The sequence below is a fragment of the Brassica napus genome, chromosome A2 (assembly GCF_020379485.1).
Source record: "Brassica napus cultivar Da-Ae chromosome A2, Da-Ae, whole genome shotgun sequence".
Lineage (NCBI taxonomy): Eukaryota > Viridiplantae > Streptophyta > Magnoliopsida > Brassicales > Brassicaceae > Brassica > Brassica napus.
The window spans coordinates 19,228,293-19,246,638 of record NC_063435.1 but is presented as its reverse complement, the minus strand read 5'-3'; the positions used below and the strand labels follow the sequence as shown (position 1 = coordinate 19,246,638).

The 18,346-nt window shown below is 39.1% G+C and overlaps 1 protein-coding gene, 1 non-coding gene and 1 pseudogene across 2 annotated transcripts; all 3 read left to right on the top strand.

Moving 5' to 3' along the window:
• The first annotated feature begins 1,711 nt into the window (after positions 1–1,711).
• Positions 1,712–1,817, top strand: LOC125589562. The gene has a single exon (XR_007325732.1). It is a non-coding gene; the product is annotated as a small nucleolar RNA R71 (small nucleolar RNA).
• Positions 1,818–4,334: 2,517 nt separating this feature from the next.
• Positions 4,335–13,513, top strand: LOC106414169 (annotated as a pseudogene).
• Positions 13,514–15,015: 1,502 nt separating this feature from the next.
• On the top strand, positions 15,016–17,443 carry LOC106415959 (26S proteasome regulatory subunit 10B homolog A). Its single transcript, XM_013856772.3, has 10 exons — positions 15,016–15,274; positions 15,355–15,474; positions 15,540–15,676; positions 15,749–15,910; positions 15,971–16,057; positions 16,125–16,211; positions 16,288–16,425; positions 16,667–16,858; positions 16,931–17,029; positions 17,106–17,443. Exons 1-10 carry the CDS (start codon positions 15,172–15,174, stop codon positions 17,178–17,180), a joined length of 1,200 nt encoding a protein of 399 aa, XP_013712226.1. The 5' UTR covers positions 15,016–15,171; the 3' UTR covers positions 17,181–17,443.
• Positions 17,444–18,346: the final 903 nt, after the last annotated feature.

Sequence of the window (18,346 nt, the reverse complement as noted above, 5' to 3'; positions counted from 1 at the left end):
AAGGGCATTACCAATCTGTACCTCCAGATCTCTTATGATACCTCCTGATCGTTTCTCTGAAAGATCCACGAAGGTGAAGGATTCCGTTGAGGGTTTGATGGTCAAACCAAGCTGGTCTGCCATGATCCTAGGGAGGATACTAACTGATGCTCCTGTGTCACACATTGAATGGGGAAATTCAACACCCTTGACTACGCATGGTATTGCAAACTTCCCAGGATCACTCTTCTTCGTTAATGTGATCTTGTGTTTCATCTTCTCTCTGACTTGATGAAACATTCTCCTAATGTCCTCCTCAGTTACCTTTGTTTCTATGAAGAACATCCACAACCGGTGTGTGAAGTAAGCTTCATCAAAAGGTTTTTCGATTGGGATTCTGAGGACTCTTTTAGTGAAACCATCCATCTCCTTATCGTTAGCTTCCCTCTTAAGGTTTTTAGGAATGTTCTCATTTCTTTTCCTTAACCTTCTCCCTTCAGATTCTTGTTCTTCTTGAACTGATTCTGGTGAACTATTTAAAGGGTTGGGTTTTCGTTCGGGTGGGTTAGCTAATGGTTTAGGTGGTGGTCTGAGTGCGTTGATGTAATTATTATCGATTGAGGGTAACCGCACTCGGTATGTCAGAGGTGCATGTCGATCGATGGGAGGTGTGTTGTGACGATCGACGTCGGACTCACTCTGTCGATCGATGGTTGGCTCAAACGATCGATCGATTATATCATAGAAAGGGGAGGGTGGGTGAAGATGCTTAGCTGCGAATTCTTCATGAGTTAGAATTCGAACCGCATTGCATTTAGTCGATTTGGCAGACGACGTCGATCGATGACTAGAGTAATCCGTCCATCGATCTTCATCATGGTCTGTCGATCGATGCGAGTTCATCGACATCGGTCGACACCATTGGGATCCGCCGAGACTCATGGAGCTTTCGATTTCGAAGTCTCCTTCCTCGAGCTTTTCATTTCTCACCACTTGCCAGAAATCATCATCGATGATGGCATTTACGTGGTGTTTCCCTTTGTCGGCTCCTGCCTCTCTAGCGAAAGCTTCTTGCCTCTTTATAGTCTCGCCCGTCTGAATTACTTTGGTTTCAAGTTTTCTCACCTGAGTCCCTAAGGTCTCGATTTTGGTGTTCAGATTGTTGTAGGCGGAATCTATCTTACCGTTGAAATCCACGGTGATTTGTTGTTGTCCCAACAATACTGGATCAAGCATCTCTTCGATCTTGCTTTCCTGAGTCTGGGGTGGTAGATTTTGGTAGTAAGAGTTTGAGTAGCTTTTGCTGTTGTTGAAGGATTTTTGAAATTGTGAACTTTGGTTACTTCTTTGGCCATTTCCAAAGAAGTTTCTGTTTCCGCCCTGGTTTCCAAATTTCTGGAATCCGGTACCTCCGATGTAGTTCACATTTTCTTATCCTTCTGTATCTGGTACTTCTCCTTCAGCTGAACAGACTTGCTTCCTAAGAAGCTCGTGCACCACATCTAACTTAGCTCTTACTTCGTCCATCTGTTCCTTCCCGATAGAGGCTACAAACTTCTTCCGTTCAGAGTCAGTGTTTTTGGTGCTGCTGCTGTTAGCAAGGTTTTTGATAAGTCTCACAGCTTCCAACGGATTCCGAGTAGTGAAGTTTCCTTCACTCGCCGTATCAAGAGCCATTTGATATTGTAAGGCGAGACCTCGGAAGAAAGTGCTTAGCAGCTGCACTTCGTTAAATCCGTGGTGTGGACAGTCTCGCTGGAAGAACCTAAATCTAATCCACGCATCTTTGAAGGACTCTCCAGCCTTCTGCGAGAATGTGGAAATTTTGTTCCGAAGTTCTTCAGCGCGCGCCTCATCGAAGAAGTTTCGTAAGAAAGCATTCTTGATGTCGCTCCAGGATGTTAAAGATCATGTGGGTTGCTGCCTAAGCCAGTGCATCGCTTCTCCATTCAGCGTGTATCTGAAAAGCTTGCACAGCAGGTAATCTTCGGGGACTCCTTCCATCCGAATAGCAGCGATTAGATCCTTGAACCGTTCCAAATGGTCCATAGGATGCTCGTGCGGTAACCCAGAGTAGGGTATCTGCGACACGAGAGTGTAGTATTGAGGCTTCAGCTCAAAATTCTGCTTCTAGATCTCCGGAAGTCGAATAGCTGATCTGTTGGAATAGTACTCATCTTGGCGGTTGTAGTCGACCAATGGTTTCGATCGAGTGGCCTCGTCTACAGGTTGAGCAGCTCCTGTAGCATCAGCATCAGGGATTACAGTTCCCTGAGCATCTATTTTCTGACCTGTTGCATTACGCAGATGACCAGCCTGGTCATACAGGTTTCCGTTCTCGTCCTGAGTTAGAATAATAATGTTTACCATTTTTGACGACACGGTATCGATCGACGTACGCGGTGTAGTATCGATCGTTGTCGAACGATCGGGATCGATCGACGATGATGGTCTGGTGTCGGTTGACGGTTGGTTGTGCGTATCGATCGACGACAAAGTGGTTGCGTCGAGCGATGAGGAACGTTGACCTCTACGGATGGTGCGTTCCAAATGAGCAGGATCGTCTGAGAACAGCAAGTCTTTCTCCTTGTTGCTTCTGGAACCGTTGGGCATGCACCTGAAAAGACAAGAAAAATATTATTAGAAAGGGGGTAAAGAAAAGAATAAGAATCAATAAAACTAAATCTAATGGCGATCAAAGCTCCCCGGCAACGGCGCCAAATTTGATACCACTCAAATTATCCTAAGGAGTGTTACTCTCATCAAAAGAGGTTCAGATGTAGTACTTAGGGATCGAATCCACAAGGAGCTAGGGAACAATTAAATCTAGTGTTTGTTAATTGTAAAGGTTGTAAATGTCTAAATGAAATAGCAATAGTAACAAGCGAGTAAATAATAAATGTAATTTGGTTGGAAATGATACTAGATGCAGGGCCACTATTCAGGTGTTGGAGATTATAATACCTTTAGATGCCTAACTGTTGCATGCATGATATATTAGAGCTCATTCGCTTAACTCAGTGATCAGCTGTCGTATGTACCACTGGTTAACTGACTAGATCTCGTGTCTCAACGGTTAGTATGCAGACAACGAGAGAGTGTCGATCGATGGTCTATTAAGACGTCGACCGATACACCTTTGCCAACGTCGATCGATTGTCAGTTGAGGACATCGATCGACGGGTTCTAGCCAGGCATATGTGCGAGTATGAAATGCCCTACTAAGATGCTAAATTGGCGGTTAGTCCTCTCTAGCAATCCTAATATGATAGATAGATGTCAGGATGGGATAACAAGGGTGTTTGAGTATGCAATCCTATGATCAAGATCTAGTTAGCAAGGCTAAAACAAGCAATGAATACAAATCTATCATGAATATCACAACAAGGCAGATCTATAGTTTGGGGCTAATCCCACAAACCTATCTGAACCATGGATCTAACAATTGAACTACTCAGACATAGCAAAGCAATTCATCACAATAAAAGAATAGAAACTCATAGTATAGATGAAAAGAAATAGAAACAAGGAGTTCCAATCACAAGTGATCTTCTCTCCCAAATGAAACTTGTAACAAAACTAGGTCTAGAAAAAGCTCTGTTCTTTTGCCGTCAAAACACTTAGGCAGTATATATTCTACTAGGTTAAAAACTCGTCAGGGCATTTTGCTAATTTGGCTTGGCCTTGGTTTTTAAGTCTGCTGAATTCAAAATGTCGCGTCTGGTGTCTCGACATCGATCGATGGTATTTGCGTACATCGATCGATATTAATCTTCATCAGTCGAGGCATTTCCTGATATCGATCGTCAGCACTGATGCGCATCGATCGATTGTTCTTCCTCTCGTCGACCTCTAAGTGGTCAGCTCGGGTGAAATGTCCTTTAAGCTCCAAAATGCTCCAAAGTCATAGCTTTACTCCGAAATGCACCTGAACCTGAAAACATACCTAGAAAGTAGAAAACATAGATATATATATATAGTAAAATACTTATATACCATGGATAAAAATGGGTCAAATCCAAGGTATATCACGTATCGACCGATACAACTTTTGCACCGTCGATCGATTATTCAAGTATGATATCGATCGACGCGCTCTAGTCAAGCTTTATGCGCAGATTGAATGAATGCTTACTAAGCTCACTAGATCAGCTCTTGCCTTGCTCATAGCAAGAAACAAAGTTCATTTAGAATGTTTTCAGGATGAGAATTAGCTATGGCTTTTATCAATTAATCCTAGGGCAAGTTCTAGGTAGCTAATCTAGACACATGCATTAATGAACAATTCTAAAGATGATTATCACAACTCAACAATCTATAGTTGGGGTTAATCCCTCCTAACCTATTTAAACTCTAAAATCTGACAAAATAACTACTCAGACATGGCTAAGCAATTCATAACAATGGTTAGGTATAAAAACTTCATAGAATAAATAAGATAAATATCAATGGAGTTCCAATCAAAAAATATAACTTTGTATCTTCTCTCCTATCTATCAATAAAACAATGAAACACAAAGCTTATATAGTTAGGGTAAAACACGTCAGGGCAATCTTGTAAAATAGTAAAATCTTGGGATTCAAGTCGGCTGTGACCAAACGGGCTTTCTGCGCGCTTTGCTATCGATAGACACCATGACTTGTGTATCGATCGATTCTATCTCTCCAATATCGACCGATTGTCGATCTCGATCACTACAAGAAAAATGGGTTTTAATAGCTGATCGGGATAGCGTTTTTTTCGATTGTGCTATTGTTGACATATCTCTTACTTTTAGATAGCGTTTGCGAAAATACAAACGCTATGTTAGGTTGGTCCGACTTTAATTTCTCCAAAACACTTTTCGGACATTGTATACATAGCACTTTTAGTTTTGAAACGCTATGCATATCTAAAGCGGAAAAAATAATTGATTTTCCCTCTCGTACTTGTTTCACTTTTCCTCTTACTATATTTTACATAACACTTAAGGTGAAAAATGCTATAATAGCATATGTTTAATAGACATATATTTAATAGCACATAATTTAAAATGCTATATTTTTCTTTTTAAATCCCTAAACCGTAAACGAATTTTTAAACCCTAAACTTTAAACATATACTTTAAACTCAGATATTAAGTATATAGTCAAAAACTATTTCTGTTTAGGGCTGGGCAAATAAATCGAACCCGAAAATCCGAACCGAATCCGATCCGATAAAAATGAATCCGAACCGATCCGAACCCGACATAAATACCGAATGGATCTTGTTTTATGGTATTTCGGGTTATGAGTATTATCCGAACCGAACCCAAAATTAAATGGATATCCGATAGAACCCGAAACATTCAAAATGCCAACAAGGAACTTGTACCAAACATGATCTTAATTCCTGATATGTAGTCAAAATACACTAAGATATTATTAAACATCTACAATAACTATCTACTACATGAAGGTTGATGGTTGAAAGTGGCGGTTGAGGCTTGAAATTTTTAGATTTTGGTTTTATTTTCATTGAATAATTTTTTTCATTTCATGAAAACTTAATTTTTCGTTTTATGATTTCATTTATTAGTTTTCTTTCTATCAATAACAACGTATACCTTTCGTTTGACTTTGAATGATCATGTTTGATGTTTTTTCTTATTTCTGAATCGATTTTACTTATGTTTTGGTTACAAAATAGGTACAAATCAAGTACTTTAAACCCGAAGAACCGATTTTACTTATGTTTTGGTTACAAAATAGGTATAAATCAAGTACTTTAAAACCGAAGAACCGGTTGGAACCCAAAACCCGAAAGTACACCGGGTTGTACCGGTTCTTTGAAGATTAACTAACCCCGATCCGAACCCGATAAAACCCGAACCAGTCCCGAACCGAATTTTTATATAACACGAATGGGGCTGATATTGATAAACCCGAAAAACCGAGATCCGATTGGACAAAACCGAAACCCGATTGGGACCCCGAATGCCCAGGCCTATTTCTGTTTCATAAATTTAATCTCAATCTCAATACCCCAAACTTTTAACTCTCAAACCCTGGGCTCAAACCCTATACTCAAACCTTTAAACCCTTAAACTAATTTCGTTTACTATAATTCTTTTATTTAAAATCTTTAAACTAATTTAAGATTACAGTTTAAAAATTAATCTCAAAATCATATAATCTTTAAACTAATTTAAGATTACTTAAACTTCAGATCTTAGATATAAAACTAAAAAATTGAATATTTTTGAAATTATCAAATCATATAATTTTTTTATCAAATCAGTTTTTAATCATATAACCACAAAATTCAAATGCTAAACTTAAATCCTCTAGTTCATAAACTTTAAACTATATTTCATATATCCAAATTTTAAACCTTAATTTTAAATTTCAAACTTAAATCCTCTAGTTCATAAACTTTAAACTATATTTCATATATCCAAATATACATCACAAAATCATAAATTTTAAACGTTTTCTTAAAATAATTTTTATTTTCAAAAATATATCAAAAATATTTTTATACTAAACACACAAAATAAAATAGAAAACAATGTTATTAAGAAAAATAGGAATCAAATACAAAAATTTGATTGGTCAACACAAACTGGCCAATCACATACAAGGACGGAGATCATGCTTTATGTAATCACAACCATTGATTAAACTTTTTGAAGGGTCCAGATTATTCCTACTTCTTCTCCTCTCTCTCTCTCTCTGTCGCTTTTGTTTTCAGATCCAAAATTTTTGTAAGTGTCTAGACTCACAAAACTCATCTTCTTTCTCTCTGCATCTTCAGTTTCTGTAAGTCACAGACTCATCGTCACCATCCTCTCTGTTGCTCAGTATCCTTCTCCTTACAGATAATGGAGGTCGTGAGACAACAACAGAAGAGGAGCATCCCATCTACTCTATTCTCTCTCTCTCTGAACCATGATGCCTCCTCTCTGTCCTGTGACGAAGTGCCGCCTCCTTTCTGTTCTGGTATTCATTCTTCTCTTTTACCCTCTTTGTTGTTTACTTGATTAATTATTTTTGGTTTGTAAGAAGGTTTCAGAGAAAGACTAGAGCAATAGCGTAAGCTTGGAGAATCAGAGCAAGGTGGGAGAAGACAGAGCAACAGCGTCGGAGAAGACCGAGCAGCGGCGTCGGGGAAGACAGAGCAGGGGCGGCGTTGGGGTAGACAGAGATGGTCGCGAGCAGAGATGGTGGTGCGGCGGGTGAGGACTGGAAGATGAAGAAGGCAAGAAAGGTCATGGCTTGATAAGACGACGAAGATCATGGAAGAACACGACAACGAAGGTGGTGGTGCAACGGGTGAGGGTTGGAAGATGAAGAAACGACGAAGGTGGTGGTGTTGGGGTGGCGCTTAGTTAGTACTAATTAGGTTAAAGCTTGGTTTAGTTAGTAATTAGGTTAAAGTTTTTGGTTTATTATTTAATTAGATTTTTTTTTTGTAATCCAATTTTGCTACAGATCAATATTAATAAAGAAATTTTAAATATCTGAATTAATTTTAAATTTTAATTATGCTTTTATTTTTAAATTATTAACTGAAAAATAATTCTAAAATAAATAATTAACAAAATATAATTTACAATATATAGCAGAAACAAATTGTTATAGTAGTTTTAACAATAACAAATCAAAAACGCTGTTAATAAAATAAATAATAGCATTAAAGACATGCTATTAAAATTTATTTAATTGCATATTGAAAAGTGCTATCGTAGCGGAAGAAAAAATAGCAACGCTAAAAACCGCTATGTAATGTCATTTACCTATTATGACGGGCGATGATACAGCGCTTCAAAAACTGCTATCGTATCGTTACATAGCGTTATTCGTCCGCTATAAAAACACATTTTTCTTGTAGTGGATGGTCATCTCGGGTGCTTACTCCAAATCTCTACAAAATGCTCGAAAATCATCACTTATCTCCAAAACATTCCTGATCTTATAAATATAAGAAATAGACTATAATAATTTTAATATTAGTAAAAACACCTATAAACTATGGATGAAAATGGGTCAAATCCATAGTCTATCACTCGACTGAAATTCTCCTTTATATACAACCTCATCAATCTCTTATCAATCATCCAATCGTATTCTTCTTTCTCTGTAAAATATCAAAAAATGGGGTTCGTAAAGGTAACCATCCTTCTCCTAGCGATGATGATCGGCGTTTCATACGCTGTCGACATGTCGATCATCTCATACGACGAGAAGCACCACATCTCCGCCGTCAATGGCTGGAGCGACGCCGAGGTTTCAAAAATCTACGAGGAGTGGATGGAGAAACACGGAAAGAAGATGATGATGACGCAGAGCAACGGTCTTGTCACGGATCAGAGATTCGAGATCTTCAAAGACAATCTTTGTTTCATCGACGAACACAAAACAAAAACCTCAGTTACAAACTCGGTTTAACCCGGTTCGCTGATCTAACCAACGATAAGTACCGATCTATCTACCTCGGTGCTAAACCAAAGAAGAGAGTTCTCAAAACCAGCGATCATTATGAGCCGCGTGGTTGCGACGCGCTTCCTGCTTCCGTTGACTGGAGAAAAGAAGGTGTCGTCGCCGCCGTCAAAGATCAGGGAAGCTGCGGTAAGCTTTTTCCAATTTTTGATTAGAGATTTACAAATCTGAAAATGATTATATCTTTGATAATTTTTTGAAAAATATCTTAAGAATCTTGTAACTTTTGCAAAAAGACAAATTTACCCCCCCCCCCCCCCCCCGTTTGTGGGGTCTTTGAAACTATTATGGTCATTGAACCCATACGATATTTTCAGTTTTTTAAGAATCAAAGCAAGTGGTGGGGCTAATTTGATTTAATTAATCTCTTGTTTAGGGAGTTGTTGGGCATTTTCAACCCATTGGAGGTGTGGAAGGAATAAACAAGATTGTGACAAGAGACTTAATCTCTTTGTCTGAACAAGAACTAATAGAATGTGACACATCTTACAACCAAGACTGTAATGGAGTTTTGATAGACTATGCGTTTGAGTTCATTATTAAAAATGGTGGTATTGATACTGAAGAGGATTGTCCATACAAAACTGTGGATGGCCGTTGTGATCAGAACATGGTTAGTTAACTAGTGTGTGTTGGTTTAGGTTTTTTGGTATTTAAATCGAATACAAATGGGTTTAACACCTCTGTTTCTCGTGTTTTGCAGGGAAACGCAAAGGTCGTCACAATTGACGGTTATGAGGATGTGCCAAAGAACAACGAGGCGGCTCTTAAGAAAGCTTTGGCTAATCAGCCTATTAGTTTTGCCATTAAAGCTGGTGGTCATGCCTTACAGCTCTATTCTTTGGTATGAAATAGCCTAACTTGTAACTAGTTAGCATGAGAAGAATCAATGGAATATTAATGATTAATGGTTTACCATTCAAAACATTTATTTAGTTATTCATGTTCTCACATATTTAAAGAATGGTAACGCTATATTCTTAGTAAACACTTGCAAATTTCTTTATTTCAAGATGCTAAGATTTTGATTTGCCTTTTTTCACTTCAGGGTGTATTTGATGGAACCTGTGGAACAGAGTTAGACCATGGAGTTGTAGCTGTGGGTTACGGAACTGAGGACGGAAAGGATTACTGGATTGTGAGAAACTCATGGGGAGGAAGCTGGGGAGAGAGAGGATACATAAAGATGGCACATAACATTGCAGAGCCCACATGAAAGTGTGGAATCGCCATGGAGGTCAGAACAACAACAATAAGAAAGAAAGGTTAGAACCCACCAAACCCTGGACCATCCCCTCCATCTCCCATCAAGCCACCAACCAAGTGTGACAAATACTACTCTTTCCCAGAGGGAAACACTTGTTGTTGTCTCTTCAAGTACAGTAAGTACTGCTTCGGTTGGGGATGTTGCCCTCTTGAAGCTGCCACTTGCTGCTTTGATAATACTAGTTGTTGTCCTCATGAGTACCCTGTTTGCAATGGCGATACCTGTTTGATGGTGAGTTTCTTCACAAATATTTTGAATGCTAATGTTTGGAATATGTACTGATTTTGAAATGGTGTGGTTTTATAGAGCAAGAACAGTCCATTCAGCGTCAAGGTTTTCAAGTGTACACCCGCAAAGCCGTTCTGGGCACATAGCAGAAATAACATGGCTTAAGAGTAAGAAGACAAACATCATTGAAGAATTCATTCCTCATGAGATAGAGAGAATTCATCAAAAAAAAATTTTCTTATTGTTGTTGTTCTGATTAATTTAAAATTGTTGATTCTGCTGCCTGGGGGGTTTCTGTACATATAAAACATCCGAAATTTCATTCGCTTTCATCATTGTTAACAAACTCAAACAAAATGGGTTTTGTTATTAATCTTAAACATGGTATTTATCGGTTTATCATGGATACATTTCATCTTCCCTTATCTTTCAAAGGAGACACACTAAACAACATTCACTGAAAGCTTGGAAAAAACATTTGGAAACAACTCTGTCAATCATCTGACATACCATTCTCGCCCAAAAATATAACTCGTACCCATTTTCATGATCTTCATCTATCTTGTAAGCCTTGAAACCACGTTTGGTGGCAGTAGTTTCCTTCTAATGTTTTATATTTCTTTGTCGTGTATCATATCAGAATGTGGTGAATGCAAAGAAAAACAAACAATGGGAGCTGATTTGAAAACATGTATAAACACTAAACAGAGCCTTAATTTTTTACATGAGACAGTGTTTCTTACATCTCATGACACTGAAGATATTGAATACTGCCAATTAACTTGTGAAATGGTGTCGGATCATAGAGAGGGTCTCCTAAAATGAGAGTCAACTTTGGAGACGAGGCCATTGGTGTAGAGACTGGTTTCACTTCACTCATGTTAGCTTGAAGGTGATGGAAACAACTTCAAATTGAGACTTGTGCTTCAGTGGGTACAGCCAAGGGTAGCGTGTTTAACGATCGATAAAGACGACATAATATTTGTAATTGTTGACAGAAACAATGGGTGAGTTCCGTATAGGTTTATAGAAATGAATGCTCTTATTAGTATGTGCAATACACATATATATATACTGAATACAGAAGGTATACTAGGTCTAGATGAATGATTATACTACCCTTTCTACATACATACTATATACGCCCCCTCAAGATGGAGGGAGTGAAACTACTCCGATCTTGCTTATCAGTTCAGTAAAGTGCGTGCGAGGTAGAGGTTTGGTCAGTGCATCTGCAAGTTGGTCTCTTGTGGAAACATGAGTGACATGCAAGGCACCAGTCTGGACATTTTCACGTAAAAAATGGAAGTCGAAGGCAAGGTGCTTCATACGGGAGTGGAACACCGGGTTCGCACTAAGATATGTTGCTCCTACATTATCACAGAAGACAACTGGAGGCTGGGCTAGTGTGATCCCAAGCTCTGTGAGAAACGAGCAAACCCACTTCATTTCGGCTGCTGTGTAGGCGAGACTGCTCGATACTCGATGATGGAGCGACGCCGGATTGTTTCTTTGATGACCAACCGATAGGTGTGGCACCAATAAAAAGAATGTATGCATTGGTGGAGGTGTAATCATCTGTATCTCCTGCCCAGTCAGCGTCCGAGTACACGTGAAAAGAGAGAGGTGTGTTGCGGCGCATCATGATACCATGGAAGAGAGTACCTGTTAGATATCGCAAGACATGCTTGGCTGCTTGCCAATGATCATCGGTAGGGCGATGCATACACTGAGAGAGACGCTTGGCTGTAGGCAATGTCTGGTAGAGTGATGGAAAGATACTGCAAGCTCCCAACAATCATACGAAATTCATGAGGATCAGCGATTGCAGTGCCCGACCGAAGCGTCAATTTTGCTGAGACAGCCATGGGAGTTGTAACTGGCTTTGCGTCTAGCATCTTAGTCTTGGTTAAGAGATCAATAATATACTTGTTCTGCATTAGATGAAAACCAGCGGAGGTGCGAGTAGCTTCAACACCTACAAAGTAGTTCAGATCATTTGGTTCTTTGAGGGAGAACCGAGTAGCCAGAACTTGGATGACGCCAATTACTAACATGTTGCTGTTGCCAGTTATTATAATATCGTCCACGTACACGAGTATGTAGACGAGATGATTCCCGTTGATGTATTCAAAGACCGATGTATCAGCAACCAAATTCTTGCATCCCATCTGAAGAAGATAGTTTCGTACTTCTTGATACCAAGCACGAGGTGCTTGTTTGAGGCTATAAAGTGCTTTCATGAGGCGACACACGTGATGTGGTTTATCTGGATCGACAAAACTCGGAGGATGAGAAACATAAACTTCATCCGTAAGAGTACCTTGGAGGGAAGCATTGTTAACATCTAGCTGTTTGATAGGCCATGACCGTGTGACTGCGATTTAGAGAACGAGACGAATCGTGAGGGTTTTAACCACTGGGCTGAACGTCTCCGCGTAGTCAATGCCATATGCCTGGTTGTCTCCACGTGCTACCCACCTTGATTTGTACCTATCAAGGGAACCATTAGCAAGAAACTTAATCGTATGAACCCACTTAGTAGGAATAACATGCCGATTTGGCACCGGTGGAACCAGCTCGAAGGTGTGATTCCGAACTTGAGCATTGTACTCTTCTCCCATAGAGTTTCTCCAATTAGGATCTCACATATCTTGGGCCACAGTTGTGGGTATGGTTGGGTTTTTGGTTTTAGTTGCGGCAAAAAGAGTTAGCTTTAGGGCTGGCTTGGTGATTTTGGTTTTAGCTCTGGTTTGCATAGCATGAGCGTTTGTAATGGGATGAGATAATGGTGGAGGTCTAGGTGCGGGTGGTATTAGGGATGGTGTTTGGTGAGGTTCAGTTTGGTGAGTTGATGAAGGTGAGGGATGGTCGGTCTGGATTGGGGAGGATGAAGAGGATACGGTGGGTGTAGGAGATTTCTGTTCATGTAGCTGCACAGAACCAATAACAGTACCTGTTTTATTATTTTCTTGCGGCTCTACTACTTGCATTGTAGAGTCAGAGTTAGACGGAGTGTTTAACCCCGTATGTTGTTGGTGAGGAGCCTACCAAGGATGTACTCGATCTTATCTTCATGTTCAACTGGTTTACTTAGTAAGGCCAGTTGGTCGAATCGTGTGGTGAAACCTTGTATGTATGCGTCGATAATATTGGTGCTTTTTGTCCAGTTCTTTATTTGAATTTTCAGTTTTTGAATGTTCCCCCTACTTGGTTTCACATATGTTGCTTCAAGAATTCTCCAAATGTCTGCAACTTTCTTGGCCGTCGAGACAATCGACTGAAGAGTATGGTGTGACTGCGCTGATGAGACCGCTAAAAATAAAATGATCTTGTCTTTTCCAGACTTGAAAGGTTGGAGATGTGGAAACACCATTGTTGGTGAGAATGGTAACTGGTATCGCCGTGTTGCTGTCAAGATGGCCAGAAGTTTATCACCATCTAAGAGGGCATAGATCTTGATGCTCCACATAAGTAGTTACTTGCTGTGAGCTTCATAACATTAGACATGTTGACGTTAAAAATTGTTTGAGGTGTAACACATACACGGTTTAAGAAGAGGAGAGAGACATAATTTTGAAAAGCAGAGTTGATAGAGAAACAGAGAAAGAAAAAACGAGAAGAAGAGGTAAGAAGAGTGGCAGCTAGGTTTTTAAATCTGCTCTGATAACATGTAATGTGATGGTTTTATTATTATACAACAGAGAGTACACGAGACAATATATACATAGGAGGATACTCTAGGTTAAGACTAAATACATAGCATTTCATAATGAGATGATGCGGGGAAAATTATTCTAATAATGACAACGATATGACTATCCTTAACAGTTAGTAACTAGCCGGCTGAAAGGATAAATGAAGAGACCATTAGTGAAACTCATCTTGAATTTTTTGATAAAAACGAAAGAAAATGTCACCACTATAGTAGAATCTCGACATAATCTATTAAGAGAACGCATAAAACAGCAGTGATAACAACGTTAATTCCAAAAGCTCCAAATGATAGAGATATGGATGCTTTGCGCAACATATAACCCCCCTAACAATGAGATTCCTCTGAAACATGTTCTTCTTGACACCTTTCTTAGAAGTTCAGAACTTGAGATCTAGAGAATGATGATGAGTGTGAGAAAGTTTGATACAAAATGAGGATATGTTTATTCAAATCAAGTCAACTACGGCGAATGTATTCTTTCGCTAATTATCTATAATCCTAATATCGGTCTAATCACATTTACTATGTCGGTTTAATAAGTCTAATACCCCTCAAGATAAAATGAACAACCTGTGAATACCATCTTTTCCATCCCTTAAGATCTCCATTGATAGTTTATGATTATATATTGATGTGAAGCTTATTTAAGATCATATAAAGACTTCACAGAGGTGCAACTTGCTTAGTGGCTAAAAACTTCTTCTTATGCATGAAGAATATGTGTACTACATGTGTCTTGTGATGATGATTAAGTTTAACATGTGAACCATGTTCATTTTAAAGACGACGCCACTGGCGAAAGCGGCCAACAATTACTCTGTGAAATAAGAAAATACTGAGTTTTAAAAACGCCGTTAGTCGCAAGCTGATAATCGGAGGCAGGAAATCAGAGTTTCCGATGTCGTTGATATTTTGAGCGTTTTCTTTACTGGTTGTGATTTGCCGCGGCGTCGGAATAAGCAAATCCGTTTTGTCTGGGCTGTGATCTGCTCTCCAAACCGTAGAGATAATTTAGAGCCGCAGCCCCTTGTCGCAGCGTTGATAAAACGAACATGGCTGTGGGTGAAGACTATTCAGTTGCTATCTCATTTTGTGCCTTGGTTTTATTTAAAATCTTATGTAAATCTGTTAAGCCTTTTCTTTATAGTCATATCAGTTGTGTGATTGTGTCATGTCTATTTGGATTTTTTAACGAAAAATCTAGTAAACAAAAAAACTGTGAATGCCAGTTTTGTAATATTTTGTAGCTGGTATGGGTTTTTGTCTTCATCCACTTAAACTAAATTGTATCGATGATAAGAAGTTAATCTAGTAATTAACTAAAAATTTTAGAGTTAAAAAAAAAAAAAAAAGGTAAAAGGCTAGAAAGGAAAAAACGAGGGCGTTTCATTGGCCGGGTCGTAGAGAAGAAGAGCAATCCGTATTTTAGGCATTCGACTAAACCAAACCCATTGCTCAAGAAAAGTTAGATAGAACAAAGTTTCGTTGGTGTGAGATCTGTCCGCTGCAGAAGAGGATGAGCGACGGGGAAGAAGCCGTTAGACGCCGTACCGCAGCGGTTGCGGATTATCGGAAAAAGCTCCTCCAACATAAGGAGCTCGAGTCCCGAGTTCGAACAGGTGAGGCTTCTTCTTTTGGGTGTAGATCTGAAGGCTTTTGATATTTCTTAGTGACTCGAGTTCGTTTGTGCAATGTGCAGCGAGGGAGAACTTGAGAGGATCGAAAAAGGAATTCAACAAAACTGAGGACGATCTCAAGTCTCTTCAGAGTGTGGGCCAGATCATCGGAGAAGTCCTTCGACCTCTCGATAATGAAAGATGTAACCTTTCTCTCTTTTTGGCTCACTCAATCTTTATGGTGTCTGATTGTTATTGTTCCCCTTAGTGATTGTGAAAGCGAGCAGCGGTCCTAGGTATGTGGTGGGATGCCGTAGCAAAGTGGATAAGGAGAAGCTTACCTCTGGAACTCGAGTGGTTCTTGATATGACTACTCTTACTATTATGAGAGCCCTTCCCAGAGAAGTAACTTCCTTTTCTTTTCTTTTTTTTGATATGACTACTCTTACTAATGTTGTATTTCGTTTTCGATTGTAGGTCGATCCCGTTGTGTATAACATGCTGCACGAAGATCCTGGCAACATTAGCTACTCCGCTGTGGGAGGGTTAGGTGATCAGATCAGAGAACTCAGGGAATCTATTGAGCTTCCTCTCATGAACCCTGAACTTTTCCTCCGAGTTGGGATCAAACCACCAAAGGTATACTCACTCTTCCATCTTCTTTGACATTTTAGCTAATTAAAATATATATAAATGCAGGGAGTTCTTCTGTATGGACCTCCGGGTACCGGGAAAACTCTACTAGCTAGGGCTATTGCCAGCAACATCGATGCCAACTTCTTGAAGGTTTGATTTTCTCAAAGGTATGGCATATCCTGAGGCTTACTTAATCAAAATTGTTTCTTCTCGTTAGGTTGTATCGAGTGCAATCATAGACAAATACATTGGAGAAAGTGCTAGGCTGATTCGGGAGATGTTTAACTATGCCCGTGAACACCAGGTAAGTCTTGCCTCCTTAATGGCTGTATATGTTTCTGTTCTATAAGCTTTATTATATGCTTTTTTCCTCTGGCTAGCCTTGTATCATTTTCATGGATGAAATCGATGCTATTGGTGGGCGTCGTTTTAGCGAGGGAACTAGTGCTGATCGTGAAATTCAAAGAACACTTATGGAGTTGCTCAATCAGCTTGATGGGTTTGACAACCTCGGAAAGGTACTCTTCTCTCTCTATGTCTGAAGCCATATATGTGCATAAGATCGTGTTTGTTAAGTTATATATATATATATTGGCAATTTGGCTGTCTTGAAATCTGTTGGATATCTTTGATTGGATCTTGTCTCTTATAACTTCTGTTTCGCACCATTGCTTATACACTAAAAGCCATAATCAATGCTATAATGTGTCTGCGAGTGTGAATGAATGTTCTTTAACTTGGTTTGTGTAAATGTATTAGGTGAAAATGATAATGGCAACGAACAGGCCCGATGTGCTTGATCCGGCGCTTCTCCGTCCTGGTAGATTAGATAGAAAGATTGAGATCCCTTTGCCAAATGAGCAATCAAGAATGGATATCCTCAAGATCCATGCAGCTGGTATCGCCAAACATGGTGAAATAGAATACGAGGCTATCGTCAAACTTGCGGAGGTTAGTTTTAATTTTCTTACTAAACGTACTCTACATGAGGTTCTCACTAAACGTTTCTCCTGTCCCAAAAAGGGATTCAACGGTGCTGATTTGCGTAACATATGCACGGAAGCTGGAATGTTTGCAATCCGAGCAGAGCGAGATTATGTGATCCAAGAAGATTTCATGAAGGTATATTTGAGATTTGGTTAAATCATGTATGTAATATCTTTTAGTTTGTGATTTCGAAACCAACTAATTTTTGCAGGCGGTGAGAAAGCTGAGTGAGGCCAAGAAACTCGAGTCGAGTTCACACTATAATGCTGATTTTGGAAAAGAGTGAGAAGATATACACTCTCTTCTCGTGTTGTATGGGTGAAAAAAGGACAATGCAATATTAGTTTCGTATTATTATTTCTTTTTGTCTTGTGACAATGTGAAACTTCTTTGTTTTACTTCATCGAGGAGCGAGCAAAGATTGTGGTCTGTGCTTACTACGTTGTAGTAACTTATCGCTTCAAGCATTTGTCTCTTTTAAGTAAGTTCACTTGCATTTTGTAAAACAGCAATTTGCCCAAACCAAAAGAACAACTTACAATTAGTTTATTTAAAGCCTTTTGGGTCTGAACCCAGAACATGCCAAACTGAATCGACAGCTTCAGTTTTTGGTTCGCGCTCGGTTTCAGGTTTTGAACCGTTCAGCAATATTCCAATATAAATTTATTGATCTAGTCTTGCAGTGGGTTAGTTTGCTTTTTCCAGTATTTCAAATTTTAACCAAATCAAACTGATTTATACAAAGTTATGCTCGGCTGGCCCACCAATCATAACAAAACTTGAGGAAAATACATCATATCAGAGTAACAAAATTATCCTTTTAGATGTCTTGCAGAATCTCTAGTAAAGATAATAAGTTCAGTCATCGTCGGATGAATTTCTGACCACATTTTCTATAGGGCCCTTTTATTTCATTGTTTTCCAAGTTCAGTTATAGACGGCTGATTTGCATCCATGTGAACGACGAAAGACGATTGTTTTCTATCACTGCGTGCTAGGCTATCCGCTTTTGAATTTTGCATCCGTGGTACATAGATAATCTCTGATCGGGTGAAACTCTCTTTCAGGATGTTGATATCTTCCAAATAATTTGCAAAAGCTGGTCATTCTTCTGGTTCTGAAACCATCTTCACCAATTGAGAACAATTCGTTGCAAACGTAACCTGAAATTGACGTAAATTCTTCATGTATTCCATTGCCCATGATAACGCTTCCATCTCCACATGAAGAGGAGAGAGACTAGCCCTAACATTCCTCCCCTTCTATTATGCGCTTCTGCATTTAGTATTATATAGACTTCATATATTATGTCTTTTATTCACTTCAAAATACATTCAAGATTACTTTGATTAATAAATATGTAGATGTTTTTATAATAAATTTGAACTTCATTTCTTCGATAAAATCAAAATACTGGATACTTCATCAAAATCTCTATATAGTTAATTAGAA